The sequence below is a fragment of the Ciona intestinalis genome, unplaced genomic scaffold (assembly GCF_000224145.3).
Source record: "Ciona intestinalis unplaced genomic scaffold, KH HT000156.2, whole genome shotgun sequence".
NCBI classification, from domain to species: domain Eukaryota; kingdom Metazoa; phylum Chordata; class Ascidiacea; order Phlebobranchia; family Cionidae; genus Ciona; species Ciona intestinalis.
Window position 1 is genome coordinate 1 of NW_004190478.2, and position 18871 is coordinate 18871.

Here is an 18871-nt window from a genome sequence, read left to right on the forward strand (position 1 = left end):
GAGGTGTATGAAACAGAACACCCGTGTTATAACGACTGTTGTTGCCCCGCCATGCGAGGGTAAATAAGTTACATACGTGGTAACTAGTTAGCAGATACGAGGTTTATAAAACAGAACACCCGTGTTATAACGACTGTCGTTGCCCCGCCATGCGAGGATAAATAAGTTACATACGTCGTAACTTGTAAGCGAGCATGAGGTGTATGAAACAGAACACCCGTGTTATAACGACTGTCGTTGCTCCGCCATGCGAGGATAAATAAGTTACATACGTCGTAACTTGTAAGCGAGCACGAGGTGTATGAAACAGAACACCCGTGTTATAACGACTGTCGTTGCCCCGCCATGCGAGGATAAATAAGTTACATACGTCGTAACTTGTAAGCGAGCACGAGGTGTATGAAACAGAACACCCGTGTAGCCGTGTTATAACAACTGCCGTTGCCCACCATGCGAGGATAAATAAGTTACATACTTGGTAACTAGTTAGCAGATACGAGGTTTATGAAACAGAACACCTGTGGCTTTGTTATATCGACTGTTGTTGCCTGCCACACAAGAAAAATAGTTACATTCATTCACTTTATTGAATTGTAAGACATTCCCTTTTCTTTCTCAGCCCTTGGAACCAAAATTTGCCGTTGTTTTAATGAAATGGCCGGGTAAGAATCCCAAACTTCCTTCCATTTTGCTCAACTCACATACTGATGTTGTTCCTGTGTATGAGGTAACTATCATGTGTGTGATGTCATATAGGTGTAGTAGGTTAAGGTTGGTTCATGTTTTATTTTCTTATGATCTCAATTGGTGGTGAACAAAGAATATTTATTATTCAGAGAATCGTTTATCCTGATTACTCTAAAAAACAGCGATTTCAATTGTTAAAAACTCGATCAGGGCGTATGGGTTCTAGTTGCTTTGCAGGTTTAGCACCCAGTATAACAATACTATATCATCATAGTAATGCATTATCAAGCCCATACCTTTTACAGGAACATTGGAAACACGATGCTTTTGCTGCGATCAAGGACGACAACGGGAATATTTATGGCAGGGGAACACAAGACATGAAGTGTGTTGGGGTTCAGTATTTAGAAGCAATACGTGAGCTTAAGAAGCAAGGAGTTCAACTTGAAAGGGATGTGTATATATCGTTCCTACCAGGTGGGTAGGTATGGGTGAGTTGTTTATCAAGCATCCCATTAGTGACCACTAAGTTGGAGCAGGGCAGCAACAGTCCTGATAACACGGGTGTTCTGTTTCATACACCTCATCACGGTGTTCTCTTATATTTTTTTCCTTAATTTTTCTCACTCATCAATATTTCTCTTTATTTTCTTTCTCTTTTATCCATTTTTTCCTTTTCTCTCTTCCACACAGATGAAGAGATAGGAGGGAAAAAAGGAATGGCAGAATTCATGAAAACCGATGATTTCAAATCAATTAACCTTGGCTTGGCATTGGATGAAGGGTTAGCTCATACTGGGAATAAATATTCTGTGTTTTATGGGGAACGCTCCCCTTGGTGTGAGTAAAAATGATTGTTATTTGCCTAGAAATGCTCCTAATCGAGACAGGTTTTTTCTGATGAGTGACCACGTATGTAACTTATTTATCCTCACATAGTGTGGCAACAACAGTCGTTATAACACAGGTGTTTTGTTTGATACACTTCGTGCCCACTTACGAGTTTCCACATATGGAACTTTTTGGGTGATTGATTTTTTTTGGTATCTTGTATGTTCTTCTGTACGGTTATGTAATTTATATGATTTTTATGAAACAGGGATCAGAGTAAAGTGTAAGGGGAATCCTGGGCATGGGTCTCAATTCATTGAAAACAACGCAGGAGAAAAAATTGTGAGTTTTGCTTGTTTTTTGTTCTTGTTTGTTGTTGTTTCTGTTTGTTCTTGTCTGAATTGTTTTTGTTGTTCTTGTTAAAATTATTGTAGCTGTTTACACTTGACTCTTTATCTCTGTTTTTTGTTTTTTTACCATTGTTTTTGTATTGTTCATTCGTCATATTACTGTTCTTTTTTATTAAGTTTGTTCCTGTTGTGTTTATTTATTGTTGTGTTGTTAAAATTGTTTTTCCTGTTCGAATTTGGTTTTTAAGTTTTATTGATTTGTTTTATTTTTTGATCCGGAGCTGATGTTTATTTGTTTATAATATTTTTTCGTTTTAATCGGACACAAGTAAAAGAAATGTTATTTCTATAGCGACGAATGATAAACTTTCTTCTGGATTTCCGAGAGAAAGAAAAACTTAAGTTGAAAAACGCTGAGTCGTGCATTATGCTCGGTGATGTCACAACTGTCAATCTGACGCAACTAGAGGTAATTGTGATGCCATAGTAGATTCAATTTAATATTTTTTTGAATTTCTGCCTAAATAAATATATATGACACACTGCAATAGCTTCAGCAACTCGACTGTGGGCATGGGAGTGGCAACCATGGATAAGTCACTCAAGTTCCCATCCACAAGGATATAAATGACCAAACTAACCAAAAGTCATGTCTGTTTATCCACACGCTGCAATAGCTTCAGCAACTCGACTGTGGGCATCGAAGTGGCAACCATGGATAAATCACTCAAGTTAACAAACACCTCTTATTACAGGGTGGACTAGCGTACAACATCGTACCAGCAGAGTTAGTTGCAACGTTTGACTTAAGAGTTGCGCTCACCGTTGATTTTGAGGTATGTCTTATATGCATATATCTAAAAAAATACAATTGTGGGTGTATGTGTCCTTGGGAAAGACACTTAACGGCAATTGCTCCAACCTATTTGTCACTAATGGGTTGTTCAAATTATTAGCTGTATATAAAAAATGAAAAATCCCCCCCCCCAAAAAAAATAATCACTCACAAAGTAACATATATGGTAACTCATAAGCTGGCCCGAGCTGTATGAACACCAGTGTTATGACGACTGTCGTTATCCGGCCATGCGAGGATAAATAAGTTACATACATGGTAACTCGTAAGCTGGCACGAGGTGTATGAACACCCGTGTTGTAACGGCTTTCCTTTTCCGGCCACGGGAGGATAAAGTTAAGTTACATTCATTTATTCAGGTTCTATTTATTTTTACATCACAGGCGTTTGAACAGCAGTTAAAAGATTGGTGCGAAGCAGCTGGTGAAGGTGTCACTTACGAATTCATTCATGTAAGTTATTGGAATATTTTATGACTCGTCACGGACCTCGGATTTTGGCCGAAGTTAGACCATTGTCCCTAATGTGAACTAGTGTATCTTTATATCGTGAAGATTATGGGTTCAAGGCTCGCTGCTGGTGGTACGAATAAATAACTGTAACTTTAGGGCAACTACAGTCATTTTTTCAGAGGCGTAAAAACTAGTTTTTCTTAATTTTTCTATAACCCTTAACTACCAACCTTTAACACTTTCCACCAGCCTAATCTGTAACATACCGGAGGATTTTTCAGTAGCCCGAACCTTCTAAACTCAGTCCCCAAAATAATCTCCCCAACCCACCTAACTGACTCATACTTATTATTCCAACCACGTATACTATTGACAGTGAGCATAAATAATGAATTGTAACCAAAGAGAAAAAATAAGTTTCTTTCATTTAAACCATGTATTTTTTAAGACATTATGTAATTTCACAGTGAGCATGACGCGTATAATACAAGACTAGTCAAATATGTAATGCTTGGATAACATTCTGTTGTAACCTTCACACAGAAAGTAAAGAGAGGAGCCACCACGTGCACGGATGATACCAATCCATGGTGGGCGGCGTTTACCACAGCTGTGAAAAAATTGTGAGTTTTATTCATTTATCTGGCTTAGTTTGTGATGTGTATGTTTAGTAAGGGCGAATACTGGGTTCAAAGCTTGGTGCTGCTACCATTGTTGACGTATGTGTCCTACTGTCCTTGGGCAAGACACTTAATAGCAATTGCTCCAATGGTCATAATTCGTAAGCTGACACGAGGTGTATGAAACAGAACACCCGTGTTAATACAACTGTTGCCCCGCTATGCGAGGATAAATAAGTTACATTCATTGTTTATAGTGATATTGATTATTACAGGGGAATGGAGATTAGTGTTGAAATATTTCCTGCAGCTACGGATAGTCGTATGCTAAGACAGGTAAGTTGACAGTGAGCATGAGGTGTATGAATACACCATGTGTGTCTGGTGTATAAGAAGACACCCATGTTATAACTCAACAGTAAGCATGAGGTGTATGAATACACTATATGTGTCTGGTGTATAAGAAGACACCCATGTTATAACTCGACAGTGAGCATGGGGTGTATAAATACACCATATGTGTCTGGTGTATAAGAAGACACCCATGTTATAACTTGACAGTGAGCATGAGGTGTATGGATACACCATGTGTGTTTAGTGTATACAAAGACACCCATACACCCCCACCCCTACAATAACCATACACCCCCACCCCTACAATAACCATACACCCCCCACCCCTACAATAACCATACACCCCCCCACCCCTACAATAACCATACACCACATACAAACAGGAAGGCTACCAAGCAATCGGGTTTAGTCCAATGAGGAACACACCCATTCTACTGCACGACCACAATGAGTTTCTTAACGAGAAGATCTTTCTAGAAGGAATTCGAGCTTATTGTTCGATTATTCCGGAACTTGCAAATCTTCCAGAATTCTAATTTTACTCAGAAGCGTATTCAAGATTCTTTTTAATTTTTGTATTCAATTTTGCCTCAATTGTGTAAAGTTCCGTAATTGTTCAATGTTTTGGCAATTTAAAATAATGTCTTTAACTCATTATCTTAATATGATATATCTTTATGTTTTCAATCAAGTTTAAGAAGATCAAATTAATTAAAACATTGAAGAGAAGGATATAAATGAAAAACGACAGTTCCTTAAACACGTCATGACTAAAATACATGGGAAAAAACACAAGTGTACAAAGAAAACAACACTTACGTTTTTTGTTACTGTGTGTGTTCAAACTTACAAATTTAGAGACAGTTTCCTGATATCTTAATAATAAACTGGCATCACTGAATTTGGTCAACACTAACGTTCAAGTGGCGCACATGTAAAAACAAATACACGTGGTATAGTAATGAGAAAATCACTTCGTAACTTTAAAAGCCGAGATGTTTCGTTTTTTGTATTTAACTAGAAAGATTAAATCTCCGTTGGCCCGCGTGCGGTGTTTTAGTTGTAATAGCGATGTTATTAAAGTACAGAATGCAGTGAAAGAAGCGCTTCTACAAAATAAACCAGTGTTGGCGCTTGAAAGTACAATTATAACGCATGGAATGCCATACCCTGATAATTTGCAGTAAGTAATATTATTGTACAGTCATTACAACTTATCATAGGTTGTTTTATACATTCGTATACAATAATAAAGATAATGTTAAGAGTGCTGGTTAGGAATTTACCCCCCCCCCACATTATTTGACCCCCAAAATAACCCCTAACTGCTAACCCCAATACCCACTGACCCCTAACTACCAACCTCTAACACTTTCCACCTGCCTAGTCTGTAAGGTACCGAAAGATTTTTTACCAGTGCTGACATTCTAATAATGATGTTCATTTTGAAAAAAAAAAAAGAAATTTGTAGGTAACAAAACCCCTAACCATCAACCTGTAACACTTTCCACCAGCCTATTCTGCTGTGTGCCGGAGGATTCTTCACTAGTGCCAAGACTTTTAACTTATTATATTTTAGAATGGCTTTATCTGTGGAGAAGATTGTACACGAACACTGTGCAACACCAGCCACAATAGGGATGGTAGATGGGGTGGTTTATATTGGTATGTTGTTACCATGTATGATACTTTGTGAATGATTATGTGTGGTGATATTGTGGCCGTTTGTGTCCTTGGGCAAGACACTTTATAGTATTTTCTCCAACCCAGTGGTCATTAATGGTTTGTCTAAATTGTCAGCCATACAGAAAAAGCTACATACATGGTAACTTGTAAGCGGGTATGTCAATTTACAAACGACTGTCATTTTACAAATTCTTTGATATTGATCTGTGTTATTTGAATGTTATTCATTTAACTTATAGCATATTATTACAGGCATGGGAGAAGATATGTTAAAAAGATTGGCCACCCATCCTTCCCCTGTTAAGTTGTCCAGACGTGATTTAGCTGTTGGTTGCTCTAAACAACTAACCGGTGGAACTACTGTGTCGGCAACTATGTTGCTTGCTCACAAGTAAGTTTGTGGTGGTATGGGAAGGAATGTGATGTGTTAGATTAATAAGAATGTTATGTGAGAATTTGTGATGTAATACTAAATAAAAATGTTAAAAACCATTGTCTCAGTGGTTAGTGCACTCACATTGTAACCATAGAGTACGGAGTTCAAACCTAAATGCTGCCGCTGTTACCATTGTATGTGTATGTGTTCTTGGGCAAGACACTTAACAGCAATTGCTTCAACCCAGTGGTCACTAATAGGTTGTCTAAATTGTCAGCCATACAAAGAAACAATCACCCACAAATTATCTGGTAACTTGCAATTGAAAAAGATAAAATAGAAGAAAACATCCGTTAGACTGTGTCTTTGTTATAACTCTTTATTGTACGGATAGATTAGTTACATTTTTCTTCAAGAACAAAAATTTCTTTTAAAGTACAAAAATATGTATTTTTTTTAAATTTAATATTTTCAGATTCGGGATTGACATTTTCGCAACCGGGGGAATTGGTGGTGTCCACTTGTTGGGGCAAGAGAGCATGGACATCAGCGCTGATCTACGAGAGCTCGGACAAACCCCGATAACTGTTGTTAGCGCTGGAGTGAAGTCTATACTTGATATTGGAAGAACTTTGGAATATTTGGTGAGTAAACGTTCTTAATTGTTTTGTGTCTTAGTTCTAAAATAAAAAAAATGGGCGAGCGACAATACACATGATTTTCCATGAAATATTGTACTTTAACTTTGTATTATCACTTTTTTTTTTTTTGTGACTTTTTCTACCAAGTGTTTTTTCAAACAGGGAAGTTGTCAACAATAATCCTAACCAACAATGCATGAGATTTCCCATAAGAAAAAGTTCATTCAATGATCCAAATTAGTTTGTCACTTTCTCGAGTTACTTTGTGAAATTGTTTGACATTGAAATACTGAAGTGTTTCTCAAACAGTTGGAAAATTTAAACATTTAATGACCAATGCACAGTTTCAGCTTATGTTGTATAAAGTGTAAACATATATATGTATTTTAAATAAGGTGTGCTGTTTAAAGTAAGTAGACTATAAGCAGTGAAGGAACCTTTATTGTAAATGGTGAATAAAAATCAAAATCAGTGTTTCCAAATAATTATTTTATCCATTGTTCCAGGAGACAGAAGGTGTGACAGTTGCAACTTTCGGCAACACTAAAGATTTTCCAGCGTTTTTCACTCGGAAAAGTGGATTCAAATCTCCTTATTGTGTGTCTGGCATCACTGAGGCAGCAGAGCTTATCCAAAGTCATCAGAAGTTAAAGTTAGGAAGCGGAATGCTCATTGCTGCTCCCATTCCAAAGGAATTTAAAGCATCTGGGACCAAAATAGAAAACTCAATAAAACTTGCCCAACAGGAAGCCAGGTGAAAGAATCTAAATATAAAGAGGTTTTCCATAAATGCAATTTTTCTTTCTCTGGTAAAGCAGATTGGTATATAAGTTGTTCTTGTGAATGGATGTAACTTGTTAAATTTCGCATGGGGGGCAACAACAATCGTTATAACATGAGTGTTCTGTTTTATACACCTCATGCCCATTTAAAAGTTACCACGTATATAACTTATTTATTCTCTCATGGCGGTCAACGACAGTCGTTATAACACAGGTGTTCTGTTTCATACACCTCGTGCCGTTGTAGTTGATTGTTTTTCTGAAACTTTTCTGACACAGGACAATCCATTAGAGACCACAGGATTGGAGTAATTGCCTCTTAAGTGTCTTGACCAAGGGCACATACGCCCACCATGGTAGTATATAATAAAATATTATTACCTCCACAGCTCGCAGGGTATACAGGGTAAAGAAGTTACTCCATTTATCCTTAGAAGGGTGAATGATATCACAAAGGGGGAATCCCTAAAATCAAGTAAGTGTCCTCCCAAAGTCACAAAAGTCCATATTGGTAGAAGCATTAGGTTTTGAACCCAGTGTCTTTTAGTTACAAGCAAGCAGTTAACTATAGAGTAAGATTTTAAAAATGAACTGAACAAATTTCACTTATTTTTCTTCCATGTTCAAGTAACAGATTTTTCGCTTTTTTTTTCAACGATAAATATAATAAAAAATTAGTTATTTTTCTATTAATATATTTTTTATCGTCTATTTTGTTTCAGACATCCAGCTTATGCTAAATAATGCAAAGATTGGAGCTCAGATTGCTAGAGAACTGAAAACAACAAGAACAAAAACAACAACTGCTTCTACAACAAAAACTAGAAAGAAAATACAAACCAATCAGCCTGTAAGTGAAACGGACAAAAAGACAAAAATAAAGTCCAATTAATTGTATAACGGAAGAATCATCGTAATGAATAAATGTAACTTTATCCTCGCGTTGCCAGAAAACAACAGTCGTTATAACGCCGGTGCTCATACACCTCGCACCAGAAGATATATATTTCACTTAAATGGCATTGTCAGTTTCTCATTCAATTAAAGTTGACCTTGATAAGCATACATTGCTTTAAACACTTATGAACCCCACCTTACATTGTATATATATATATATATATATAATAGAGCCGGGGAAGATGGGACACTGTTTCATTCTATTTTCTTGTCCCATTTGGTAGTAAAGAAAGAAAATTCAAAGAATTATAAAACCGCATTCTTCCCATGGACCGTTGTTAATTGTTTAAAATACGACCAGGACATTTGGATAATATGTGCCAAAGGTGTCCCATCTTTCCCCACCTTACTATATAGAAATATCGCAAAATTATTCGAAACCCTTTTCTTCCAGGTGGTTATAGGAGGATGCAATGTTGACTTTGTGTCCAAAGCAACTCAACCCCTGGTCCATGGAGGGCCTTCCAACCCAGCTGTTGTTCAGCAATCGTTTGGTGGAGTGGGTAGGAACATCGCAGGTTCGTGTGTGTAACAATAGAATGGTTAGATTTCACGCTTTTGTGTGCGAAAACGACAACAGTAAGAAAAAGGCAATTAAGAGAGCACGGTAACAGAAGAAGGAAGTGTTCATAATTACGCAATGGCGATGGGCAAATAACTCGGGTCAGTAATTACGCAATACCGAATGTGACCGACTAAGTTTTAGTCGCGACAATTAAGTAATATTATTGGTTGTGATGTAATAATGAATTGTTTGGTCCGGCGCCGTGGCTCGGTGGTTTAAGCGTTTGCATTGTAACCGAAGGGTACCCGGTTCGATGCTCAGCGGCGATACTAATATTGTTCAGTGTTAGTGTTCTTTTATTTTGCAGGTTTATAATAATTACTTTGTTTGTCTCTTTGATTATGGTAACGAAGATTTAAGAATATTTTAAACAAAAAAAACAGGATAAAGGGACAAATCAACAGTTGTTAAATCAATCATTATAACACGGGTGTTCTGTTTCACACGCCTCGTGCTCGCTTACGAGTTACCACATATGTAACTTATTTATCCTTGCGTAGCAGGGCAACGACAGTTGTTATAACACGGGTGTTCTGTTTCATACACCTCATGCCTACTTACCAGTTACCACGTATGTAACTAACCCCGTTTCTACCCACCAGAAACTTTATGGAGGTTAAACAACAATCCCTTATTGATATCCGCGCTTGGCTCCGATTACGTTGCACAATTGTTGATGAGTCATCTTAAGGGAATGGTGAGTCAGCAGAATTAGTTTTATGGTTGCTCCAACATTTTTAAGGGCAACAAACATTTAAATATGTCATTTAAAAATAAAACAAACACAAGCGTTTAAATATCATAGTGTGTAAAACACAATAGTTGAGAAAATATTTCAAAGGCATTTAATTGCAAGTATTTCTAGTTAGATGTTCCTTAACTTTTCATGGTTTGTGGCCTCTTTAGAAACACGCTCCATCAATAAAATAACCTACATTTGTTGTAACATATTTACGTCTGTTATTTTCTTCCCCACTTTGTAGTAATCGACTTGTACAGGAAAATTTTTTCAAAGCCATTAACACTTTAGGAATGAGATATTTTTATATTACCCAAACCAGTTAAAAGCATGTTACGCAATCCCTCAACAGGACACAAGTGGAATTTCCATTCTACCCGACCACAGGACTGGTGCATATAACGCCATCTTTAATTATAACGGGGAGTTAGATCTTGCGGTGGAGGATTCGGATATCCATCGACAGTAAGTTGATATGGTAGTCGCACCAATATAACGTGTTGTTAATCTTCTAACTTTGTGGGTGATTGTTTTTATTATACGACTGACAACTTATATGACCCAGTAGTAACCACTGGGTTGGAACAATTGCCGTTAATTTCCCCCACAATTGTAGCCGTGTTGAGCTTTGAATATGTAACCTCTGGTCCAGAGGAAAGTGGCTTGACAACTGGTTTACCATTGATGTCCATACAGTGAGCATGAGGTGTACGAATACACCATGAAGGTCATGCTTCTATTTTAGTTTGAATTTGTTCGAAACAATTTCCTATTTGTTGCAATAATCTTTTAACAGCTTATCTGGTAGGAAAATGTAGTGTTTCCGAAGTTACGTTTGCCATCCAGTAGTAATTCATCAGGGAGCAGGGTATTTACCATATGTAACAGAGTATGTTGCAATAAATTGATCATGTTTGGTCTGGATAGAAAAGGACAGTCGTTATAACACGGGTGTTCTGTTTCATACACCTCGTGCTCGCTTACCATGTATGTTACTTTGTGGGTGATTGTTTTTCTCCATGGCTGATAATTAATTGCCCTGACAATTGTAGCAGGGCTGAGCTTTGAAGTTTCAACCTTTGGTCTAAGTGACTTAACCACTGTATCACTACTTTGACTGACACATTGATATTTATACAGTGAGCATGAGTTGTATGAATACACCATATGCAACATGCCTTAGTATAGTTGTGTGTTAAAACCTCCCCATCAACAGAATCAACACCGAGATGGTCGAACAACATGTTGATTCCATCATAGTGGCTCCCATGGTTTGTCTTGATGCAAATATTGCTTATGATGCAATCAACTTTGTGTGTGGAGTCTGCAATAAGTAAGTATGTCTTATATATGGTGGTTCCTACAGTGTGGCACGTCATAGGCCAGAGTTGGCCCATTACCCCAACATTGTATACGCACATTCTATTATATATGGTGGTTCCTACAGTGTGGCACGTCATAGACCAGAGTTGGCCCATTACCCCAACATTGTATATGCACATTCTATTCTATATGGGTGAGGTCCTACAGTGAGGCATGCCATGGGGTCTGGGATTTAGAACATAGATGGCCCATTACCCCAACAATGTATATGCACATTCTATTCTATATGGGTGAGGTCCTACAGTGAGGCATGCCATGGGACCTGGGATTTAGACCAGGGTTGGCCCATTACCCCAACAATGTATATGCACATTCTATTCTATATGTGTGAGGTCCTACAGTGAAGCTGTCCATAACCCCAACAAAGGCAACATTGTATATGCACATTCTATTCTATATGTGTTAGGTCCTACAGTGAGGCATGCCATGGGACCTGGGATTTAGGCCAGAGTTGGCCCATTACCCCAACATTGTATATGCACATTCTATTCTATATGGGTGAGGTCCTACAGTGAGACACGCCATGGGGCCTGGGGTTTAGACCAGAGTTGGCCCATTACCCCAACAATGTATATGCACATTCTATTCTATATGGGTAAGGTTCTATTGTATAAGCGAAAAAGTATTGTCAATTCAGTTTACACATTTAATGATGTCATAATCCCCATTATCCAGACACAATATCCCATTGTTGCTGGAACCCACTGGTGAACTAAAAGCAGCACAAGGATACATGGCTTGTGGGGAATATACGGATGTTATCAAATATATGACTCCTAATGTGGATGAACTTAAGGCAATATATGAAGCTGTGACGTTACAACAAGCACCCAGTGTTGACTTTGGTGGGTTTTAGATGTTTTACTTTTTTAGATAACATCTAAATTTCTTTATTTTTTATTGGTTCTGTTTAGATTCCTTTTTATTAGAAAATACACCTCGTCTTGACTTTGGTTGGTTTAGGTTGTTTTAATTTTTTTTATAAAATTATCCAATCTCCATGCACAAGATACACTGTGTTAGAGAAATGTTATACCAAAAAAGTTTTATTCACATTTTAATTATATAAATGGATAATTAAAACAAAATTGTCATTCATTTATTTCCCAACAAACTTTCCACAGAGAGCGACCTGAATTCCAGTTTAACGAAACTTGTTGGAATGTGTCGGCCATTGTTGGATCGAATACGTTGTATTAATGTAACTATGGGAAGGTTTGGTGTCTTTTGTGCTGCTAATGTAAGTTGCTTAATTTGTTCACAAGATTTCTATTATATATGGGTGAGGTCCTACAGTGAGGCACGCCATGGGACCTGGGGTTTAGTTGACCCACCTTCTATATTTACACCCTATTTAAGATTAGCATAAGTTCGAAATATTAAAATTTCTTTGTTTTCGTGCTCATTTAGTCTTTCTTTCTCAATATTTTACCTCAATATTCCCCCAACCCCCACCACACTTTCACTAACAATTGTATTGACAGTTTCTGGTTATTCCCATTAATTTTCACCCATATTTAACCCATTTATTTTATCAGTTGACATTTTTCCGTTCATTCATTCTTCTTATATTTTTCCCAGACCCCTTCTCCTACTTTCACCCACTATCCCCTAACCCCGGCCCCCAAATGGGGATGGCTCACCCACCCCATATCCAATGTATCGGGGTCAGGTGACGGGTTCGCTGCCGGGTTCACACATGGGTTACTTCGGGGTCATGACCTCAACGCCTCCGTCCAAATAGGGATAACTATTGCACAAAGAGCGTTGCGCTCCAGCGAAGCTGTCAATCAAAAGTTGACAGAGCGTGACGCAGTTTTGTCAAACGGTTGTTGGCCGAAACATCAAATTCATGTATAAGTATGTTTGCCTGACGCGATCTATGACCACTGATTTTGCTTGACAGCCCACCGCATAAATATGATTTCACATGTTGGCCCGCGATTTTATAAGTTTGGGAACCCCTGGTCTAATGTAATCTACGACTATTGACTAGTTTCGCATCAGTAGTCTGTGGTAGGGTGGGGGAAGATGGGACACCTTTCATTCTATATTCTCGTCCCATTTGGTAGTAAACAAAGAAAATTCAAAGAAATATAAAACTGTTTCCTCATGACCCCATATAAGTGTATTTGTAATCTGTGTCTAGATAGTACTTACACCTCAATATAACGTAATCTTTAAAAAAATAAGGTTTTTGGTGCCATAGGTTTCAGTGTTACAGCATGCTTTTTGTTTTTGTGTGAAATATTTTAGCAAGCAATATTTTAGCGTAACTTTTAAGTGGTGTCAAAAATAGTTGTGACATGTTCTACCATCTTAGCCTAATCCAGCAATATTAGTAATTGTTGGTGTATTGTGTTAAAAATACTTTTGCAATCTTAATAACTTGTAGAGTTAGGAATATAATATATTATTTGTTTGGTATGATTGTTATTGTATTATTATAATTATTATGCTCGTTACACTTTTAATTCTATACAATCTATGCTAAGTAACTGTGTAAGTTTTTAATGACATAAATATGCAATATATGTTAATCGTGCCACAAACAATTTGCAATACAACTTGATCAGAGTAAGTTCGTTTTCTTACCATCGTCTTAGAAAAGGGAGTATACGCGATATATTTTGCATTGGTTATATATCTGATTGGACAGTTTAACGTACATATTATGTTGCTTATGTGTTATTGGTTCGTTACTTAGTGAATGTAACTTAATTTATCCTCGCTAGCCGGAAAACGACAGTCATTGTAACACGGGTTTATTACTTCGTGCCCGCTTACGAGTTAACATGTATGTTACTTGGACCCAAGTTTTGGACATTTTATTTGTTATCACACTTTGTCTTAGTACCAAGGCATTTATTCCGGCCACGCTAATTTGATTTAACTTAAAAAACAACTATTGTAATTGTGCGTAAAATCGGAACAGGCATTTTAAAACATTTGCAAACTTTTTTGTATTTTTTTCTTTTTCTACGACGCCAGTAACCACACAGTACGTACACTCACATGCAAATACAATTTTAATGGTAGCAGCATCAAGACACTGGGTTGGAGTAATCTTGTTTCTTCAGCTAACATTTGCCCACAATGGTAGCAGTGTCAAAGCAAGTATCTCTCGGTATTTATCCATAAACACAGATCTAGAAACGGAAACTCTTTCACTAATGTAAGCACACAAGATTCAGTTTCGTTCAATTTATTTTCTACACAACCCATACCATTACACGAGGTAAGACGACGCTTCGAAATATTGACTTAAACTCGTAATATCTGTTCATCGTATAACACACTCTCATCCTATTCTGATACACTACTAGATATCGGTGAGGGGCATCTAGGGGGAGAGCAGGGACAGTGTGAAAACACCCAATAAAAAAAAATCTTTAAAAAAATGATTTCTGAATGTCTAAGTTATTACAACTTTAAGTTTTTCAGTGTGGGTCGGGAGTTTTTTTTTGTTTATTTTCATGGACAGAGCAGAGGCGATTGGCCTCACAATATCAAAAAAATAAAACTGATGAAATTTGTAAATTCTTAAAATGAAAAAGTAAATTTTGCCCAACGAATATTTCAAATTTTTAAGATACTTTGGATGACAAACCAGTAAGTATAGTTAACATAGAAGGTTTCTATTAAGGTTTCTATTTAATAAGTAAGCAGCAGAAATACGATTTCTATGATTCTTACACAGTAAGGAATGCACTGATAGCGATTAATATAAATATATTTGGCAAACTATTTTGTCCCCGGATCTTTTCATCCACAATAGAAATCATATTTTATTCCGTTGACCCCTGTTGACCTTTTTTGATGTCACTCACAATTGACCAATCACCATCAAGCTTTTCTTTCCACAAACTTACCTAATAAAAATTTATGTTTTTAAATAATCGGTTACTGATTAAACAATTTAAAAATCGTATGATTTGTTTAGAAGAAGCCAAAAGACAAAAACACATTTTTTTGGATAATTTATTAAACATATGTTTTTAATTGTTTAATGAAATCCCAACGACAAAAAAAGATTTAAAAATCAGATCAGATTAAAATAAACAGCAAGAAGATCATACTATGAAGTCACTAATAGGTTGTAGCACCATGGGTGTCGGCCAAACTCCCATGGCATGAACACTATGGCCTGTACGTACGACCTCACCCATAAAAAATAGAATAATATAAAAACATTAACCCAAAACAATACAGACGCAGACATGCAAGTCTTAAGTACAAGCTCTCGTACAGCGAAAATTGCTCAATAATTCATTTATGGTCCATTTGATCGCATGGTTTACTTGAATAACTGTGGTAATTCTGGAGCTAATACATCACGCAAACAGCGCTGACCTCGCAGGAGGCGTGCTTTTATACGACCAAAAATAAAAAAAAACTTACTTTATTATTACCACCAGAAACAGCCAAAATATCTCCTGTAAGTGACCAGCTAACGTGCCAAACAACATCGTCGAACTCATTCAATGTTTTTGAGCTCCACTGCCCTCCAGTGGCTTCGTCGCACGTCCAAATAATAACGCGACGATCCTGTAACAATAGAAATAATAGCTATTAAAATAAAGATATTTTTTAATAACCCCAACTGTCGCCATTTGCAACATACTTAATATATTAGTATCGCCATCAATCATCGAACCACAAACACTTTCGTTTCAATGCAAGCGCCTAAACCATTGAGCCACGGCGCCAAAAAAAATAAAAAAGCTATAAGCGGTATGACACCCTGGTCCCAGATGATGTCTCACAGTTAACAAAGGGCAATGACAGGTCTATTTACTTAAAATAAAAAGATTTAAAATCCCCTCACCTGAGAACAGCTTGCTATCTTGCTTTGTGGCAATCCAATAGATGGCGCCCAAGCGCAGTCCCTCACCCAATCTGTGTGTGCTTGTAGTTTCTGTTCTTCTTCCCAACGACCATCTTTCTCACTTTATAATGGACATTATGATGTTATGATAAAGGATAGGTTATTACAATGTTGGGGTAATGAGCCAACTCTGGTCTAAATCCCTAGTTTTTTTATGGCGTGTCACAATGTAGGACCTCACCCATATAGAATATAATGTCATTTATGTTACTTTAACGAAAAACATAAAAAACAATCCTTTAAATTAAGCAATATACACCCACACAACCACACTATTGTATATTTGTACCAACATTGCATTAGCAAAACTGTGTTTCTGTCTGGGGTTTTTACCGTAAAGCCATGAGACTTGGGATTTAATCCAGAGTTAGCTTATTGCAGACTTACAAACTTTGCAACAGGTATACCACTATTGATATACTTAGTTGATGCTTACCACCAAACTTTGACTAAATTATCGCAGCCCGCTGAAACAAACTTCTTCACAAAGTTGTTTTGTTGGTTTTGTGATGGAGGCTCAATAAGTGAACCTGGGACCACAGCTGGGGCCCAACTAACTGCGTTGCAGCCGCCCTGCGGGAACAAAAATGGCGGATTATTAAGGAAATCACTGAGTTTATGACAAAGGTTTGCCATAATGCAGATGAAACACTTGTGCAACAATGCTTGTTTTTTTATTTCAGCTAAAAAAGTATAGTTTATTGTTATACAGATTAATTCAGTGTAGAAATTTCAGGAAATCGCTTTTAAATATAAGTTTAAAATAAAGCTTGTCGTATTGCAGATAACACAGGCACAGGTACATTATGGTTTTTATACTTCTGCCAAAAATGTATCTTTCCATAGATTAATACAGTGTGGAAATTCCAGGCTAGACCTGCCCACCCTGCCACCCCAGGTTTTGCACTTTAACTTTACAATAATAAAGCATTCCCGTCAACTCACAGTGTGTGCGTTGTTAATCTTAGTGGCCTCCCATTGGTTATCTCCATGATGTTTAAGCACGGATACGCTGCCATCAGATGAACCACAAGCGAGCATCAAACCAAGTTCATGAGGAGCCCAGCATACAGAGTTTACTATGGTGGGTGGGGGTGTTAAAGTTGAATTATAGTAGGGTGGGGAGGATGGGACAGCTTTTCACTCTATGTTCTCGTCTCGATTTGAAAATCCTATCCTAAAGACTATATAAAACCGTATGAAATGATCAGGATGTTTAGATATTATGTGCTAAAGGTGTCCCATCTTCCCCCGCCCTACTATATACTAAATTTATTGAATATACAACACTTGAAGATAACCAGAAAAAGCAGTGGAGAGATAGCAACAAAACGACAGTTGTTAAACACCATCTATTACACTTTGTGGGTGACTGGGTGTTATTAACTATCTTATCTGGTCAATAGAATATCAAAGATCAAATCAGGAAAACAGCAAAGAGACGGTAATAAGCAACAAAATGAAAGTCCAAAAAACAGACTAGGGACTTTTTCGTCTAAAACCATTGTCTTTTAAAACTTTACACCAGTCACCAGTGTTAGCGTAAATAAAAAAACAGGCAATGTAACACTAGGAAATCCATTGGGTACACCAGTCGCAACTCTCAACAGTTTAAATATTTGTTCATGACTCACCAGAAGAATCATGGTCGTTGTATTCATGTAGTTTGTTCCATTGTCCATCTTGTTCTTTCCATATGATAACTTTGCGATCGTATGAACACGACGCGAGCATCTTGTCGTATTTTGGATGAGACCATGCTATTTGCCACACTGGCCCATCGTGTCTAGTGGGGTATAAGTGTTATATTTGTAACTCATCCTCGCTGTCGAGTTATAACATGGTTGTCTTCTTATACACCAGACACACATGGTGTATTCATACACCTCATGCTCACTGTCGAGTTATAACATGGGTGTCTTCTTATACACCAGACACACATGGTGTATTCATACACTTCATGCTCACTGTCGAGTTATAACATGGGTGTCTTCTTATACACCAGACACACATGGTGTATTCATACACTTCATGCTCACTGTCGAGTTATAACATGGGTGTCTTCTCATACACCAGATACACATGGTGTATTCATTCACTTCATGCTCACTGTCGATTTATAACATGGTTGTCTTCTTATACACCAGACACACATGGTGTATTCATACACCTCATGCTCACTGTCGAGTTATAACATGGTTGTCTTCTTATACACCAGACACACATGGTGTATTCATACACCTCATGCTCACTGTCCAGTTATAACATGGGTGTCTTCTTATACACCAGACACACATGGTGTATTCATACACCTCATGCTCACTGTCGAGTTATAACATGGGTGTCTTCTTATACACCAGAAACACATGGTGTATTCATTCACTTCATGCTCACTGTCAAGTTATAACATGGGTGTCTTCTTATACACCAGACACACATGGTGTATTCATTCACTTCATGCTCACTGTCGAGTTATAACATGGGTGTCTTCTTATACACCAGACACACATGGTGTTTTCTTATGTCACTTCAAAAACCCAGGCTGATGTTTAGGCCATTTACCATGTTATTAATTTTAATTGATGCAACAGCATTCATTTACCTGTTACTATGTCTATCCATGTTGAATGAATGAATGTAACTTACTTTATTCTCACATGGCGGGGCAATGACAGTCGTTATAACACGGGTGTTCTGTTTCATA

General features: G+C 37.3%; 3 protein-coding genes across 3 annotated transcripts in view; 2 read left to right on the forward strand and 1 right to left on the reverse strand.

The window, feature by feature from the left end:
• Positions 1–568: 568 nt before the first annotated feature.
• Positions 569–5060, forward strand: LOC100185588 (aminoacylase-1; the record flags this gene model as incomplete). The annotated part of the gene is made up of 10 exons (XM_018816197.2): positions 569–727; positions 993–1164; positions 1381–1527; positions 1787–1860; positions 2221–2337; positions 2624–2704; positions 3108–3176; positions 3720–3799; positions 4072–4132; positions 4534–5060. Coding segments are annotated over 10 exons (1113 nt in total), but the record flags the coding sequence as incomplete, so codon positions are not given.
• A 48-nt stretch (positions 5061–5108) lies between these two features.
• On the forward strand, positions 5109–13860 carry LOC100183226 (pseudouridine-metabolizing bifunctional protein C1861.05). The gene is made up of 14 exons (XM_018816196.2): positions 5109–5333; positions 5730–5815; positions 6089–6227; positions 6688–6856; positions 7360–7607; positions 8025–8110; positions 8358–8485; positions 8987–9110; positions 9760–9854; positions 10249–10361; positions 11113–11229; positions 11955–12124; positions 12404–12519; positions 12861–13860. Exons 1-14 carry the CDS (start codon positions 5146–5148, stop codon positions 13137–13139), a joined length of 2058 nt encoding a protein of 685 aa, XP_018671741.1. The 5' UTR covers positions 5109–5145; the 3' UTR covers positions 13140–13860.
• A 608-nt stretch (positions 13861–14468) lies between these two features.
• Positions 14469–18871, reverse strand: part of LOC100182407 (protein SEC13 homolog) — a 6443-nt gene continuing 2040 nt past the window's right edge. Inside the window, exons 4-9 of the mRNA XM_002127901.5 lie at positions 17802–17953; positions 17113–17246; positions 16604–16740; positions 16108–16228; positions 15681–15827; positions 14469–15151 (exon numbers count right to left, since the gene is read on the reverse strand). Of these exons, the coding sequence (XP_002127937.1) occupies positions 15068–15151; positions 15681–15827; positions 16108–16228; positions 16604–16740; positions 17113–17246; positions 17802–17953 (775 nt within the window). The 3' untranslated portion in view covers positions 14469–15067. The remainder of the gene's footprint in view (positions 15152–15680; positions 15828–16107; positions 16229–16603; positions 16741–17112; positions 17247–17801; positions 17954–18871) is intronic.

Coding starts and splice junctions, on each gene's coding strand:
- LOC100183226 (XM_018816196.2), top strand. CDS start 5,146: ATGTTTCGTTTTTTGTATTTAACTAGAAAGATTAAATCTCCGTTGGCC. Junction 5,334..5,729: donor CCATACCCTGATAATTTGCA/GTAAGTAATATT, acceptor ATTATATTTTAG/AATGGCTTTATCTGTGGAGA. Junction 8,111..8,357: donor GGGGGAATCCCTAAAATCAA/GTAAGTGTCCTC, acceptor ATTTTGTTTCAG/ACATCCAGCTTATGCTAAAT.